Source organism: Etheostoma spectabile, chromosome 20 (assembly GCF_008692095.1).
Source record: "Etheostoma spectabile isolate EspeVRDwgs_2016 chromosome 20, UIUC_Espe_1.0, whole genome shotgun sequence".
Classification (NCBI taxonomy): domain Eukaryota; kingdom Metazoa; phylum Chordata; class Actinopteri; order Perciformes; family Percidae; genus Etheostoma; species Etheostoma spectabile.
The window spans coordinates 16,262,344-16,279,675 of NC_045752.1; the positions used below are offsets into that span (position 1 = coordinate 16,262,344).

Genomic DNA, 17,332 nt, shown 5'->3' on the forward strand with positions numbered 1-17,332 from the left:
ATTACTCATTCATTCCTCTTCCTCCATGGCGACTTTAGGATTAATAGATAGAATACGTGGCGCCTAATAAACATGAAACCACACATAATTGTCATTATATCATCACAAAAATGTGAAAGTTTGGTATGTGTGCCACAAATGATCATATATCGCCTCGAATGTATCTATTATTAACTTTCTTATTTTGAGCAGCAGCGAGGCTCGTGTATTAGAGATATAGTCAACAATGAAATCCATTGTTAGATCTCGTGCTGTTTGTTTTTTATTGAAACTTAGCTAAACGTTGAATTAACAAAGGGGCGTCCGGAGCGTCCACAGTGTCTATAGAAACCAGGGTAGAAAGTAGAAACGCTGTTGTGTATTCGATTCTATTTGGTGTTACCACGACAACAGAGCTCCCATAGTACTATCCAATCAAAACTGGAATCCAACTTTTTTTGACCAATGAGATGTCTGAGATGCTTTGACTGACATTTAGCTAGTCCAATTGCATTTATCGGCCAGCTGTGGTTGGCAACACTCCCACCTTCTCAGGTTAGTCCGTTACTGGAGTGCTAGAGCGTTACAACCCGCTACAACTTTGTCTGTGTCGGTCGTTGTTCGTAAGTTTTTAATTACCACCAAAATGAGGGAAATCGTGCACCTTCAGGCAGGCCAGTGTGGAAATCAAATTGGAGCAAAGGTTAGAATAGCTTTTGTTTAAGGCTTAACTCACTGAAAAAGAACGTGAATGTTAAATTAGATTTGGGCGGGCTGATAAATGAGCTTACCTAACGTTGACAACAATACTAATCATAACCTTTGTGTCCATATCACCGAGGGTTTTGACTCGTGCGGATAAGTCATGCTAGTAAGCCAGTTACTTTAACTGTTCTTTTCCCCCTGATTCTAGTTCTGGGAAGTGATAAGCGACGAACATGGCATCGACCCCTCCGGGACATACCACGGGGACAGCGACCTGCAGCTGGAGCGAATCAACGTGTACTACAACGAGGCATCAGGTAAACGAACTCTTTGCGTTGAGTTTCCGAACTACAGAGTTTTAGACAATGTTGCTAGTTTCTAAGAGAGCCGAGGTAATTTAATACGACGCGGAAGGCTCGTTAGTTCCGTAGCCATCCAGCAGGGGATCCTCCTCATCCCGCTGGAAGCCTCTAGAAGTGATGCCCGTGGCCCCTGCTCGACTCTCCTAGTTACCGTCGCCGTTTCCATGATACAAACAACAAACCTCCAGCTAAGGATGTTATCCCAAATAAATACGAGGGCGTCTTGAGGCCTTTTATAGGCGACTAACTTTAGTTTATTCAACGTTTATATATTGTAGTAGCAATTATGGGCACGTTTATGACAAAATAAAAAACAAAATAGAAACCGTCCAATACTACTTTCCCATACAGGTGTTGTGCTTTCTTTTTTTGTTGTTGCTTTGTTTAGTTTACGTTTTAAAATGCAAAATGTTCAATGCATACTAAAAAAGGAGAAAATCAAGCAGATCAGCAGTTTTGTGTAAATTGTAATTTGTCCACTTGTGTTTTAATCACCAGGTGGCAAGTATGTCCCCCGTGCAGTGCTGGTGGACCTGGAGCCAGGCACAATGGATTCTGTGAGGTCTGGTCCCTTTGGCCAAATCTTTAGACCAGACAACTTTGTCTTTGGTGAGAATTTAAATGTAAACTATGTGTTTTTTTTTTACTTGGGTTGATCAGGTTGCCAAACTGTGATTAAGCATCAGCTCTTACTTTAAAAGCCGTATATCTGTAAATTAGTTTCAGTGTCTCTTTCAGTGAATGCACTGCTTACTGTGAGTAAATTGTGTTGGACTTTGCAATTTTCATGTAGAACGCCATCCAGGAGGTTTTGACACCACATCAGTGACAGATGTCTGTATTTGCATGTAACACAGGCCAGAGTGGAGCAGGTAATAACTGGGCTAAAGGCCACTACACTGAGGGAGCCGAGCTGGTGGACTCGGTCCTGGATGTGGTGAGAAAGGAGGCAGAGAGTTGCGACTGCCTCCAGGGCTTCCAGCTCACGCACTCCCTCGGAGGAGGCACTGGCTCCGGCATGGGCACGCTACTCATTAGCAAAATCCGAGAGGAGTATCCAGACCGCATCATGAACACTTTCAGCGTGGTGCCTTCACCCAAGGTTCATCAAAAAAAACATGGAAATATTTGAACATTAAATATTTGCTCCTCCAAATGCATCCCTGTGCTTCAATGCTGTTTCCTCTTCCTCCCTTTGTCTCCTCTTTCCCTTCACTCTCACTCCAGGTGTCAGATACAGTGGTGGAGCCTTACAATGCCACCCTCTCAGTCCACCAGCTGGTCGAGAACACAGATGAGACCTACTGCATTGATAATGAGGCCTTGTATGACATCTGCTTCCGCACCCTGAAGCTCACCACGCCCACCTACGGCGACCTCAACCACTTGGTCTCAGCTACCATGAGCGGGGTAACCACCTGCCTGCGCTTCCCTGGCCAGCTCAACGCTGATTTGAGGAAACTGGCCGTCAACATGGTGCCCTTCCCCAGGCTGCACTTCTTCATGCCCGGCTTTGCCCCCCTGACCAGCCGGGGCAGCCAGCAGTACAGGTAGAGAGGCCGGATTTAGCTTTTTAGAGACTGTATCACAACTTCAAGTTATATTTTAAAATGTATTCAAAATAAATCCTAATTGAATTGGTTGTCTTTTTCCAGGGCATTGACAGTTCCTGAACTCACCCAGCAGATGTTCGATGCCAAGAACATGATGGCAGCCTGCGACCCACGCCACGGGCGCTACCTTACAGTTGCCGCCATCTTCCGGGGCCGCATGTCCATGAAGGAGGTGGACGAGCAGATGCTGAACGTGCAGAATAAAAACAGCAGCTACTTTGTGGAGTGGATCCCCAACAATGTCAAGACAGCTGTCTGCGACATCCCTCCTCGTGGCCTCAAGATGGCTGCCACCTTTATCGGCAACAGCACAGCCATTCAGGAGCTGTTCAAGCGCATCTCTGAGCAGTTCACTGCCATGTTCCGCCGAAAGGCCTTCCTCCACTGGTGAGTCGAAGACTGATGTCATGACAGTTGGGAGACGTCCCTGCACTTGTGCTGTCTTGTTCTTACCCAGAGCTCATACAGTAGCAATTTCAAGCATGAATGTCTTTTTTCAACCCCAAATCTGTCATATTACGAAACACTTCAGCAATAGACTTAAGCTAATTTGTCAAAACGCATGTTAAGTAAGTATTTACTTGTTTCAGGTACACGGGCGAGGGCATGGATGAGATGGAGTTCACTGAGGCTGAGAGCAACATGAATGACCTGGTGTCCGAGTACCAGCAGTATCAGGACGCCACTGCTGAGGACGAGGGCGAGTTTGAGGAGGAAGGCGAAGAGGACATGGCCTAAACATCAACTATGACCTTTTTCTCATTATGCAACAGTTAGGAATTAGGTTACTTCGGAATTATTGATAATTTTTTTTTTTTAAATTGCACAGCAACTCCAATGAAAGTCGTCAAATGATAACATTGAACTCATTGTAGGATTTCTACAGCCATGATTCATATACGTTGTCCATTCTGTTTTCACACTACTTTTGCCATAGGCAGTCTTTCTTCCTGATTAGGAATATGAATGTTTTTAACCTCTACTGTTTCTTCTGTTTGGCCGCGCCAGCCAATACCATTTCTCATCATATTTCAAAGTCCACAGATGACTGACTACCCATTATGACACGGAACAATTTGACTCCTGGTTTTACATCTCTATCCATACATAGTTGACCTTCTTTGTCTACTCAATGATCCCCCTCTGTTAATACTTAGCCTTTTTTCATGCTCCAGGTTTTATGTGTATTTGTGATGGTTGGTTTGATGGAGTGTAATTCTATATAATAATGTAGTAAATTCAATTAGCAAATCAAAATGCACTATAAATAGTGTCAGAAACTGGTCACTGCTACATTATTCTTAGTGTGTTTGTACTGGGATGTTATTGGCATCAAAAGTATAGATGGACTTAATAAAGATCTGATTAATTGGTGCTATGCTGTGTGGTTACTTATGGCTTACTTATAACTTTGACTGAACTATTACAGATTTTTCATTACTCAAATTATAAAGCCTCTACACAGGTGTTCTCATGTATTCACTTAACGAAACCTGCTCAATGATGTAAAGCTGTTCAGCTTCAACTTGCCTACCGGGACAGTTACATTAAGACTTAATGTCCTTCCTGTTGGCAACATCCCATGTCCAAATACTGTGATACTTAAGCTCATGGTGTCATAGAAAATAAGATGATTCAGTGCATAGGTGAACATCTACGTGGCAGATTGCTGTGAGACTGAGCAACATGAAATCTCCGCAGGGAGCAGTAATGCCAACAAGTTGAATAAAAATGCAACAAATTCCTGGCAAGATGTGGCTCATGTTCTTCATATATATCTCTTACATCTATATGCATTTGATACTATCCTTATTTCTATGCAAAATGTGTGATGGAGGCCTGTTATGTAAATTTTCTGTCCGTCAATATGACGTCCTCAAATGTCTCGATTTGTCCACAACTAAAAGATACGTCACAGAGGAATAAAGAAAATAGAAAATATTCACATTTAACAATCTGGAATCAGAGAAGTTTTGACTTTTTGTGAGAAAAAAAAAGAGACTCAAACCAATTATCAAAATAGCTGCTGATTAATTTATTAGTTGACAATCTTTGCAGCTCTTGTAATGAAATACATTATCAGCAGTGTTCAGCAGATGAGAAATGTAGTCCTTAGCTAGACTACGTCTCTGAAACCACTTTTTAAGACGCTGCTACCTATTAGGGAGACTGGGAGACCACACAAGAATAGGACTTTAACATATTAAAAATGAAAAAATCTAATAATGGCCTAATTTCCCCCATCCCTGATTATATACATAACTGATACGTTACCATGAAGCGAGAAAGATACTGATCTTGAACACAGTCAAACACATACACACCAAAGACCCTTGCACATTTTATGAATCAGTTTTAAAACTGCACAAACTTCAATTACACCCTCAAAATCACATTTCATTTTTATCATGCTTTCGTAATAAATGCTTTGCCTTGCAATCAAGGAAAGGAAAGAAAAGAATAATTGTTAATACCTAATGGAAATACAGCATTTTGTGTGTGACAATAAAACATCTGACTCTCTTTTGACCTGTTCTTACTTAACAATCATCAGACGGGAGCTTCGGACAGCGGTGATAATATTACAACAGTAATATTTCCTTTGCACCAGCAGCGGAGACATTGTGTTACAGTATGTTTAAAATAATTTAAAATAATAAACATACTATACCACAAACCGTACACACTATTAGTTATAATACCTCAAGGGTTAGGGAAAGCATTGAAAACAAACAATTATTGCTAGTACTTTGACTTGTCTGCTGCTCATCCAAATTCTCCCAAATCCATTTTTCAAATTAGGGAAAGGCAAATTAAGATAACAACAATAAGAGGAGTAAAGATATTGGCAGGGTTAGAACAAGGAAAGGGGACAGGAATGCATACAGGTAATGCATACAGAGAGTAGATGTCCTATTGTAACTATAATTGTAACAATCCCATTCATAATTCTGGTGGTCTGTGAATGAAGCTCAGCTTCATGATTTGGAGAGTAGTAGATTATATGAACTGCATTAAAATGGATGTGGGTTGTGATGAGCCACTCCCCCACTTCACCTCCAGAGGGAATAAGTGAAGGTATGTAAGGGAACACTGGAGAGAAATAAGTGGAGAAAGGAAAATGGTTGGGAACAAAGACTAAAAAACAGGAACAACATAATATCAGATAACTATATAAAAATAATAAAACAAGGGATGAGAGGCACTGCAAGTGTCCTCTATTATTACAAGAAAGCTTACACTGATATACAGCTTTTTAAATAAATGCTAGATGTCAACCAGTCAATGTCATCCACCGCCAATGTGATGACTGTGATGCAGTTTGGTAAACTACATTTAATGTTTAATTTATCAAAACTACACTGGATGTCTGTGGGAAGTGCTTCACCTGAAATAAGGGGATTTTTTTCTTTTTTTAAAAAGTTTTATTCAGCTATGTATAAATAATAAAATTACAAAACCTGCTCAGGATGTCTTTGTTTCCAGATATTGAATTTTAAAAACAATTCATCAAAGCAACATTGCACAACTATTTACCTTAAAATAACAGATCCAAAATCATTTTTATGCTACACTGACTTAGGGAATGTTGCAAGCTTCATGGCACTACCACCGATTTTGGTGAAACTGGATCATATTTTATGGATAAAATGTTTTGGGGTTTTTCCGTCTGATATCCTTCGGCTGCTCTGCCTCGACTCTGATTTATGGCGTTTCCAGATGGACAGAAAACGTACTTGTTGCCAAATTAAGGCTAAATGCTAAGAGCAGCTAATTGTAGCTGCCATCAGCTAGCTATTTTTACTTGGTTAGCCGTGCTGCCAGGACTGGGACGCTGGCGGGCAACAGAACCGAGCGGGCCCCCTTGCTGTTGGACTAGTATTTAATATTAGCAAAGTTGTCGACTTGCTTGTTTTTGATCATGGGCTGTGTGAGTCAGTGTTAGTGGGTCACCACTATCAAAGTGTCCTGGTGCAAGACACTGAATTCCAAGTTGTTTCCCAGATGCTGATGATGTATAGCTGTCCACTCCTCCTAATACTTAGAATGGGTTTAATGCACTAATAAAATTTAACTACACTGTACTGTCAACTTGTATGTGATGAATAAGATTAAAGTTTCTTTTCAAAGTTATGTAATCATAACAAATGCACATGTACAGCTGACCATGTTATGACAGCAGTATAGAAGTGAATTAAACTCTGAAACTGTAGGGGCGAAAAATTGCAAACAAATAAACGCGTGTTGCTTTAAAAACCAGTATCCAACTTTAAAATGTATACTGTACAAGTAAATACTCATTTAAACCCCTTAAACAGATGTGACCGTGCTTAATGGATGTAAACTCTTGTCAACCACATCAGCACCGACTGTTCTCAGTTTGCTGCTCATACCAGTTTAGTATTGCAGAACTGTTTTTTGGAATAAAAAGTTTATTTGAAAGGCTTGGCATGGACCATTACTGATAGTAAACAAACCACATGTGAGTGTGAGAGAAATGATAAACGTCACTGTGGTGTGACACGATGAGAAAACAACAATGTACTCCCCTTTTCATATTTTAGAGTATTAGATGTTTGTAAACTCATTGTGCGTTTGTGTGGGGAACTACTGAGGTTACTAAAATACAATGATCCCACACTTTTTAGTAACATTCTTTAAGTTTGTCTCTTTGTGACAGTGGGTCCTTTCATTGTGTCTTTGTTCGCTCTTCCTTTCTCAAAGACCTGTCAACCTTTGTCTGAATGACTGATGGCCGTACCTACAGCTGCAATTCACTGTAAACTGTTAAGCATCAGCGCAGGTTTCTGTTGCAGAGAAGATCATAAGCAGGGTGTGAATAAGCAGAGCTCCATATCACTGTAAACTGTCATTATCAGCGGTGGCTGGGGACCGATGTTGGGCTGCTTCATGTTCCTGGTGAACCTCTCTGACGGCCAGGATGCGTGTGAGCATGCTTTGTAGAGTGGCGCCCTCTAACGGTTGAAAGGTATACCAGTGGGAACTGTTGAGGTCAGAAATGGAAAAGAAATTTAAAAAACATGTCTTCATTAAAGTTTAAATATAAAGAAATACCTTTGCACATCGTTGTCCACAAACAGCAGACAAAGTCACATTTCCCCCTTCCATCAGATGGATTAATTTCATTAGGGTGACTATACAACAGTGTAAGTGACACTTTCGACATTGGGTTTCTTTAATGTTGGAGGACTGAGTCTGACCTTTGAGGGTGCACAAACTGTTCAGGCTGCAGAAAAAACAGGTCGGACCTGCTCTTAACCGACTCCGGGCTGTTAGGAATAAAAGGACAGAAAAGACAAAACATTTGTTCAGTTGTGTTAGTTGTATCACATAGGTGCCTATACGTGTGTGTGTGTGTGTGTGTGCATGTGCGTGTGCGTGTGTGTGTGTCTCACCATCTGGAAAGGTAGAACTCATAGAGTCTGACGGGACAATGTAGAGGATTGGCGATATTTTCAGACATCTCTAGGTCTCCCTCTTCCTCTCCCTGCCTTTTTCTGCATCGCTCTAAAAACAAAAAGAAGTACCACAAATCAGTTACTCACTGTTTATTCAGTTATTTGTAACATCCACTGTCTATTTCCAAACACATAATGCTTTTAGGGAAAATTTATGAATCTGGTTTTGATGTCTAGAAATAGGATGAAGCTGATGTATAAAAACATACTGATACCAGACGAAGGCTGATACTAACAGTTTTGGATGTGACGTTATTGACACCAGATATTTTGTACTAAATATGGTGAGTTTAAAAATGTAAGCCATTGCTCAAAAGCACAGCTGCATGGACAAACTACTATCATTCCGACTTTAATTTAAAAAGACATACATGTATTACTGAACAACACCAACCTGTGTGGGGTGTGGCATTGCTGCTTCTCTGGTATCGGAGGTAGTGGACTTTGCCGGCTCGGCTGCAGGGTTTGGAGTGTCGAGTGAAGTTGGTGAAGGAGAGGCTTTGATGCTGCGCCAGCGTGGTGAAGCGGAAGTTCTTTGTGCAGAAAAAGAGCAGTGTGTTGAGCAGCACTATGGGGGAGTAGGCACCCAGCTGCTTACACTCCCATAAGTAGGACTCCAAAATACGGGGGGAAACGGTACCACCTTGAGGAGGAAAGAGGAAGCATGGAGAGAGCTGAGAGAATTGGAGACTCAATGTGCCCATTGGTGTTAACTGGTCACCCGTTTAGGGTGCTTCCATGCCTTTTGCTTAACTGCATGCTGTGATAGGTGCTCAACAGCTAAATCCACTGTGTTCGCAGCTAGCTGCACCTTGCTGTTTGGTGTTAGGCAGGTAACGTACAGTGGGCTTCTCAGAGCTTCCTGTCGCTGCTTCTATGAACAAGGCTGATGACAGCAGTGAGACTGAACCAAAACGGTAAAGTTGTGGACCATACAACCAAAACAAGGACTCGAAATGCATTAAAACGCTCTGTAGAGCGGAGAGGAACCGTAGAGTTGGGTGATTACACTACAATATATGTAGTCTTGTGACACACTGTTAATATCACAATATTGATTAGTGCAGCTCTAAAGTTGTTGGTAATCTGAATCTAATCACTGGAATGGCAGACTCCACCACCACCAACCAAAAATGTCTGTATAGAAAGGTAATGGTAAATACATTTATTGAAGAAAAAGACAAAAAAAATCAAATTGGGGAGTGATTTCATGAAAAAAAAAAGATATTGAATAATAAGAAATTATACACTTTACAAATTATACACAGTGACAAACAATTACAAACAATGCATGTTACCTGGTAACGCGTCCAAAACAACACATGCAGAAACAGACACACAAACACATACATAAACAGACACACATAGAAAGACACAAGACAAGGGACCAAACACATGCGCAAGTTAAGGCAAAGGCTGCAACCCAAGAATACAGCCCGGACAATTTCATGAAAATCTTAAGGATTAGGACTTTATGTAAGTAATCATACCATTAGGTAGTAGTTTAGGTTTCCAGAGGTGCAGCATCCCACTGATCTTAGTGGCAAACTGACTGTACAACGGGTCATTAAAGATGTTTTCTATGCGGCCCTCCATGAACAGATACTGTCCGAAGAGAGGGAGACAGGAAAGAAGGAACCAATAAGAAACACACTATCAGAGTCAAGATGGAAACCCGTGACACAATATGTGTGCGTTACCTGCTGTATCCCTAGACAGAGGTAGAAGATGCTGTCTGGGCTGTAGGTCTCTCCATTGGGCCGTCTCACTTCTATGATGAAGCAAGACAGAGCATAGCTGAGCTCAGCAGAGTCACACTGAAGGATGTCTTCTTTAATAGCCACTGGATTGGCTACAAGGGAGGAAAACATGAAACTCAACGGGTATAGAATGAAAGAAAAAGGGAAACAAACAGAACCAATCAATGGATCAGAGGAAGAGCTATTCTAACTTAAAACTTGAATATAAAGAGAACTGAGGCTTACATTCTTTCTGGTGCTTGTTTCGTTGTTGGACCCAGCTCTTCCAGGCTTTAACTCCATACAGGTGGTTCAGTGTAGAGGGGGCTGGAGTCACCACTGCACTGCGGTTTGACGAAACAGTTCGCCTTCGACCCTGGATGGATGGAAATACAATGAATACTGGGTAATGTCGGATGTTGTAGCTGTTTTCACGACTAGCAGAAAATGCACTTATAGGCTAAAATTGGGCGTAATTGAAAACTTTCTTGTTCTGTAAATTAGTGCTGTCTGTTAAACGCGTTGTTAACGGCGTCAATGCCGTTATTAAAAGCAAGCCGATCCATTTTTCCATGTTGATAAGAGCATTGAAATGAGAAAATAGATACAAATGTGCAATTAATTGCGATTAAATATTTTAATTGTTTGACAGTACTACTATAAATACATGTTATATTAAAGAATGTCATAACATCAAAGGACAGGGAGGCACTCTTTGTTAAAAAGGTTTCCTACAGCTAGAGAGCTACAAAGTAAAGTAAGTAAGTAAAGTTGCTTTTAAGTCCGAGCCTGATAAAATGGATAAGAGAAAAAAAAAAGTTTTTTTACCCGTTTCCGGCCAGAGAAACCTTCTCTGGGTCTCTTCACTCCTCGCTGTGGAGCAGCTGATGTCTGATCCAACGATTCTGTTAAAACACAAACGTTGTAGCAACTACGTGTTAGCCAGTTTTTTTTTCTCAACAGACAAATTTGTGTTTACTTTAAGCTATAGGATGTCTCACCAGACGGGATGTCAGTCTCCAAGTCCATCATTGGAGAGGAGGGGGGTTGATGCTCAGCACTGGTGGTAGGTGTGTCGCTTGTTTTCGTGGTCCCCTCTGGCTGGGTATTAAGTTGGGGATCAGTCGATTCTGGGATCCTCTCTGGTTGGGTATTAAGTTGGGGATCAGTCGACTCAGTGCTCCTCTCTGGCTGGGTATTAAGTTGAGGAGCAGTTGACTCTGGGCTCCTCTCTAGCTGGATATTAAGTTGAGGAGCAGTTGACTCCGGGCTCCTCTCTGGCTGGGTATTAAGTTGAGGAACAGTTGACTCTGGGCTCCTCTCTGGCTGGGTATTAAGTTGAGGAACAGTTGACTCTGGGCTCCTCTCTGGCTGGGTATTAAGTTGAGGAGCAGTCGACTCTGGGCTTCTCTCTGGCTGGGTATTAAGTTGAGGAGCAGTCGACTCTGGGCTCCTTTCTGAACTTACAGTAAGTGGCAGGTTGGCTTGTACTGCTTTTTGTGTCTCCTGATCTTCACGTGTTATGGGAGTGACAACCTCTGACTTCATATCTCCACTGTAAGATCTGCTCTGGTCTGTAGCAGACACAAAAATAAACATAGGTGAGGTAAAATCTGGGTAATTAAGCTTTTGATATTTCATTGATTAATGTAGCAGACATTCTGTATCTCAAGCTTTTTAATGACTCAAACAAATAAAAGGGACATAAGCTGCTCTCACCTGCACTGTAAACAGGCCTATATTCCTCCACAGCCAAAGGTTCTGACTGGACCGCTGCATCTTTCATGTCCTTTTTCTGTGGTGGTACTACCATAGGTACTGGAATCTGTAACAAACAGCAGAAACAAGTAAACATTTGATTTGCTGCAGCAAATAGTCAATACAAAGTACCTGAATCATTTTGAATTCATAGATTAACAAATGTAATGGAACGTACAGGCACAGGCATGGCCATCGGAACAGGTGTGTGCTGGGAGTACATGTTCATAGGCACTGGAATGAAGATCGGTACTGGGACCGGCACCATCAACACCTTCACCTCTCCTGCAGGGGAACTAACTGAAAACAGAGACGGAGCAGAGGGAGGGAGGGAGGGAGGAGTAAATGGGAAGAGAGAGAAGGAGAGATGGGCAAAATATTGAAATGGGTTATATATTAATGAAATGGGAAATAGATAATCAAGAACTTTTCATTTTTCAATTGAAAATATTTTGTTGCAAACAAATTTTCAAAACAGAGAAAAAGAAACAAAATACAGATAAGACAGATAAACATCCTACTGTCTCACAAAAAAATGGTAAAAGAGGAAAACGTAAAGTGACATGTCAGTACATGTGTATTTTCTTTCTTGCTGCTGAAAGGTCCTAACAAAACACATTTTGAAAAGATATACAGGACACCATATGTTTATTATCACCATGAAAATGCTGTTAATCTGTAATTCTCAAAATGAACAAAAATATGTAGACCTTTCAGCTCTCATAATGAATGGGTGTGGCTAACATGATACACATAGAACCTTTGTGTTGTAGCAATCGCTGATTACAATTTAAAGTTTTTTCTTTTTACCAAACAGCTGTAGCACTTGATTAATATCTGAATCTATGTAAATGTATGTGCATTCAGATGGATCAACAGGTTCACTTTTTAAGGAACATTTTGTTTTTAGGAAATTAAACAGGACATGAAAAGAAAACTATTAGTACATCATGATCTGTTGACATGTCTACCGATTCCATGGGTTTCTTTACTCCCCCAAAGCAGGCAGCAGTTTGTCTCAAGAAAAACATTAATTCATTATTAAAAACAAAACAAAATTTATTCTCACACTCATTTAACCATCTTTAACCCTGACAGTGTTACATCAGACACCCGTGGAATAATGTCCCCTTCACTTTTTTCATCTTTGTATTTTTATCTGTAATTATTTGTTTACGTATTGCATTTTCTTAATTTCAGGTACACATCTGTAAAAATGAAGCTTGGCTGGTTCCCCAGTCTGTCTGCAGCTTTAAACTGCTGTATGGAAGTTGCTCGGTTACTGAATTTAACTTAACTATGGTCTTGTGGAGTTTGTGTCTTGGATACAGTCCGACTGTCATAGAGGCAGCTTACTACAGAAAACATCGTAAAACGATTGCAAGCGTTTGTTACTCAAGGATAAATGGTTTCAAAGGTGGATTAGTAATAGCTACTCAACAGTTTGGTTTCGACTGATTGGGTATGTGGCAGGTAAAATCTAAGAAATATAACACACACACACACAAACAATTGTATTCACAAATTAACTTTATTGACGTGTTTTTGCATCAAACAAAACTATAATTTTTAGGTGTTGACAATATTCTTTTAAAACAAACAAAAAGATGTAATGATTCCACAATCTCATGTTAGTCAGTGTTAAAGAAATAAGAAACAAAAAGATGCAGTTAACAGTGGAGAAGTTTCAAAAACGATAACAGACAATATGGTTGCAAAAGAAGTAAACAGTTAAGTATTCATGAGTGATGTAATACAGGGCTGGAAACAATTTAAATGTCAACCAAGCTCTGACAGCACACGGATGAACTGAAGACAACCTTAGTTCACATGACAGCATCAGTAGTGACGTACAGCAAGGAATGTTACTTTTAAACATACAATAACAACTAAAATGCAGCGTAACAGTACAAACAAGATAACTGAACATCCAAATGAATGTCTTCACTCGGACACTCCTTCAAGTGATTGCAGATTTTAGTTGATAGGTGCATCTATAGTTACAGGTTGGGCACCAGGCTGAGACCTTCATTTATAACGTTTACCAAGAATGGTACACTTGATCTCCTAGTTTACTAAACTTTCTCTGGTCAATCTAGCAGTGAGAGTAAATTACCTTCACCTAAAATCATCCATAGGGTCAGACTGCCCTTCTGAAGGAAAATCATTAATTTCCACAAGAAAAGTAGTAGTATATTTAGCAGCACAGTTGCTTGAATCCAGCTCCATGACATTTTGAGTTTGATTTTAGCATCAATGTGCCAATTTCAAAAACATATGAGAAATTGTTTTGACCTAAACAATCTGGTATCTCCTCCATAAGAAACCTGTACAGTGCCATACATTTTTCCAGGGGCTGCATCTGGGCAAGCAGGTAGGCACAAGTGTCCTTAATAAATGTAAGGATCAGGTTACATACTGTAGGACAGGTGTCATTACTGCTAGTGAAACAGTAAATGACGTAATGCTATAATCAGCCTGTAATGTAAAGTGGCATCCCATAATGGGATGTGGTGGTGGTAAAAACAGATTTGTACTTATACTTGTGTATAAGAACCCACCAGAAATAAAGTGTCAGCACAGTCCGTTAATACAACAAACACAAATCAAGTGAATGAAATATTAGATTCATACTTTTAAAGACACTTGACAAATGTACCATGATCAGGATCAGTTTTAATGCCATGTTCATGTATCGCAACACATATTGAGGTAATAATAAATGTTACTACATTTTTACAGTACAGTGTTGTAAGTCAGTGAAGCACTGAAAGGAGAATTCAGATTTTTACGTCAATCTTGATCGTTATAAATATGTGTGTACTTTCGATTGAAAAAAAGCTGACCCGAATCGGTGAAGGCATTACAGTATCTGCAGTAAGCTTCCACAGAGTTAAAACGGTAGGTGTCGGGGCAAGTTTTAGAGGGCCTTTGTGCCTCTTAACAGACACAAAATGCAATTAATTGGGTTTTCAACTCAAAGATTGTTTTAAATTCACCTACCCTGTCTCTATCCTGATGGCAGCTAGCTCGCCCTGTTAGCTGCTAGCTGCCGTCCATGATAAGTTTGTTCAATCAGGCTTCTGTGATAATGTGTATTTGTAGCTCATTCATTTTGTGTGTGATCAATCTGGTGTTGGCGAATAGGAGGCTTGTCAATTTATGTGGTAGTTCCCTTGGCCCTGCTAGCAGCATCCTTGCTTCTCGAAGCAATCTTCACAATGTTTACCTTTTCCTGCTACACAGGGACTTCAGCGCAAGACTACAGCTAGCCTTCTCTAACGCTATCTCTGTTTAAGCCACAGACATCATTTGGCCCTTTTCCATGTAGTTACATAGTTAATGATATTGTCGTAACCACTACTGTGCTCAATTACCTATTTTTGAGAGGGAATAAAGTTTTCATTGCAAAGGCGTGACCTGTTCTCTGATAGACATAGCCAGAACACAGGGCGCTCACTGGATTATTTTCGGGAGCGGGAGGTAACGAAGGTGGGGAGAAATCAGAAGCAAAAATGCCGATCGGGCCTGCTGGCTAAGGGAACCACAACATAAATCGACGCTGCCAAGCCTCCTATTCACCAACACCAGATCAATCAGACATAAAATGGATGAGCTACAAAAACACACGGAACTGCTGCAGGATTATTATCACAGAAGCCGGACTGAACACACTTATCACAGATGGCAGCTAACAGGGCGAGCTAGCTACCGTCAGGACAGAGACAGGATAGGTGAATTTAAACAAACTCTGAGTTGAAAACACATATAGTTCTCACGTAAGGGTCCTGTTCATGTTGCAGACATTGTAATTGCATTTTGTGTCTGTTAAGAGACACAAAGGCACTCTGAAACTTGCCCCGACAACTACCGTTTTAGCTCAGTGGAAGCTCGTACACAATTTATAGCGATCAAGATTAAAGTAAAACTTGCCTGGAATTGTCCTTTAAGGAAGCATCTCAATCTTGCCTTGACCATTGGTCCATCAACTAAAGACCTTTTATAAAACCTCCACACAAAATAAATACCCTTTATAGGAAGAGGGAACAGACAGCCATGAAAATTTGTTCTGCATTAATACTGCTATCTTAAGGTAATTATAAAAAAATACAGAAACTCCCCATTACACGCATAGATTCACTGCACTACCAGTTTGCAGATACACATTCATGAAACTACTGTACACTGATGGGCATTATGCCTTTGCAGTCAATAAGGCTTTGGGTTAAACTTAAACAAACTGTTAAACCTGTAGACGTTTCATTTATGTCCGGGGGTCATGGTAGAAGACAGCTTCTCCAGTCAGCACGTCAGGAGGCTGTAAAGAGAAAAACTCAGGTGATACACTCAGCCCTTTTAAGAAGTCGGTGTCAACAGATCATGTCAGTGCATTATTGTAGTTACTCTGATTATAATAGCATTAACATAGCTGGAGTCTTTTACACACACACACACACACACACACACACACACACACACACACACACACACACACAAACACACAAACACACACATACACACGCACACGCCAAAATGAGAAGCCTTAAATAGTGGATACAGCAGTGGTACACATGCAAAAAAATGTCAAAGTATTTTCTTCACTATTTGATATATATATATATATTAAACTCAATGTTTTTGTTATTCAGTAGGCTTACTTTGTGTTTCCAGTTCAGGAGGTGTTTTGTAGATCAGCCTGGTGTGGTAGAGTTCAAAACAGGGCACGGGACACAGACTGGGCTCTCCTGAACACGTCTTACAGTAATACGACGTCTTACTCCACAATGTCCCACTCTGCTGCTCACAATGCTCGCCCTTTTTTCTCTTCCAATCATGTGACTGTACTCCCTTTGCCTCCCCTGACTCTTCTTCTGTCTTCCTCTCTGGCTCCTCCTCATCCTCCTCCATCTTCTGCTTCTTCTTCAACTGGTCTTCTTCCTCCACCCTCTTCCTCTTGTAATGTGAGCAGACCTTGCAGTCAGAGTCAGTCTCCCTCCTGCCCAGGAAATGGCGTCCGGTTAGGCGTGCTGGCACGCCATTACACGGCTGAGTTTCTCCCTGAGGTTTTGGCGATGGCAGCGGAGACGTGGAAGCTTCCGCAGTTGGCTGGTCAGGTTGCGAGGAGCTATCTAGCAGAGCTGGTTCAATTATTGAAACAGCTAGTTGAGAACAACGAATAATTGAATTAACCAAAAAAAATGAATGGAAATATATTAGATGCTGTGTAGGGTTGTGACAAACACCCTACAAAAAGGCACACCAGCCATGCGCTGAGGGAAAAGGCTACTTCTATCAGTGGTGCTAAAACTAGGTATTACATTCAGTGTTTCCTCTGTTGATTTTACCATGGCGGCTTGCCATGGTATAAGAAATAGGGCAGACGCACAACAGGGTTTCCGCTATGTACACTGAGCACCGCCACTCCTTCAGCTGTTTATAAAAAGTCGTAATTACACGACTCTGCAGAGCCTTCTGCTCTACTGAACTCAAGCAAACTGTCATCCGCTCTCTCTAACCCTTTAGGGTGAGCAACTGGAACAGTGACAGGACATCATCACTCGCAAAATCATAGCAACCAAATAAATAACAGGGCAAGTACTACTTGTCACTCAATCTTAGGCAAAGTGACAAACTGCGACGAAAGTCTTGACATGAAATCTGCACTCACGCGGGTCCCGTGAAATATGACAGCTACA

At 40.9% G+C, this 17,332-nt stretch overlaps 2 protein-coding genes across 8 annotated transcripts in view; one reads left to right on the forward strand and one right to left on the reverse strand.

The window, feature by feature from the left end:
- Positions 1–505: 505 nt before the first annotated feature.
- Positions 506–4,033, forward strand: LOC116670648 (tubulin beta-4B chain). Of its 2 annotated transcripts, none has more exons than XM_032501262.1 (7): positions 506–682; positions 893–1,006; positions 1,553–1,655; positions 1,904–2,148; positions 2,274–2,596; positions 2,702–3,046; positions 3,250–4,033. In XM_032501262.1, exons 1-7 carry the CDS (start codon positions 626–628, stop codon positions 3,395–3,397), a joined length of 1,335 nt encoding a protein of 444 aa, XP_032357153.1. In that variant the 5' UTR covers positions 506–625; the 3' UTR covers positions 3,398–4,033. The 2 variants fall into 2 exon arrangements, with proteins under 2 accessions (XP_032357153.1, XP_032357152.1); XM_032501261.1 differs by having other exon boundaries at positions 893–1,001; positions 1,545–1,655.
- A 642-nt stretch (positions 4,034–4,675) lies between these two features.
- si:ch211-266o15.1 (zinc finger MYM-type protein 4) overlaps positions 4,676–17,332 on the reverse strand; it is a 28,652-nt gene continuing 15,995 nt past the window's right edge. For 5 of the 6 annotated variants that reach the window (XM_032501217.1, XM_032501220.1, XM_032501216.1 and 2 more), the window contains 11 exons: positions 11,815–11,954; positions 11,598–11,703; positions 10,880–11,452; positions 10,707–10,783; positions 10,125–10,254; positions 9,840–9,991; positions 9,630–9,744; positions 8,534–8,782; positions 8,077–8,188; positions 7,882–7,950; positions 4,676–7,664 (listed from right to left, as the gene is read on the reverse strand). In XM_032501217.1, the coding sequence (XP_032357108.1) occupies positions 7,517–7,664; positions 7,882–7,950; positions 8,077–8,188; positions 8,534–8,782; positions 9,630–9,744; positions 9,840–9,991; positions 10,125–10,254; positions 10,707–10,783; positions 10,880–11,452; positions 11,598–11,703; positions 11,815–11,954 (1,871 nt within the window). In that variant the 3' untranslated portion in view covers positions 4,676–7,516. The remainder of the gene's footprint in view (positions 7,665–7,881; positions 7,951–8,076; positions 8,189–8,533; positions 8,783–9,629; positions 9,745–9,839; positions 9,992–10,124; positions 10,255–10,706; positions 10,784–10,879; positions 11,453–11,597; positions 11,704–11,814; positions 11,955–17,332) is intronic. The other variant, XM_032501219.1, reaches the window with a different exon arrangement.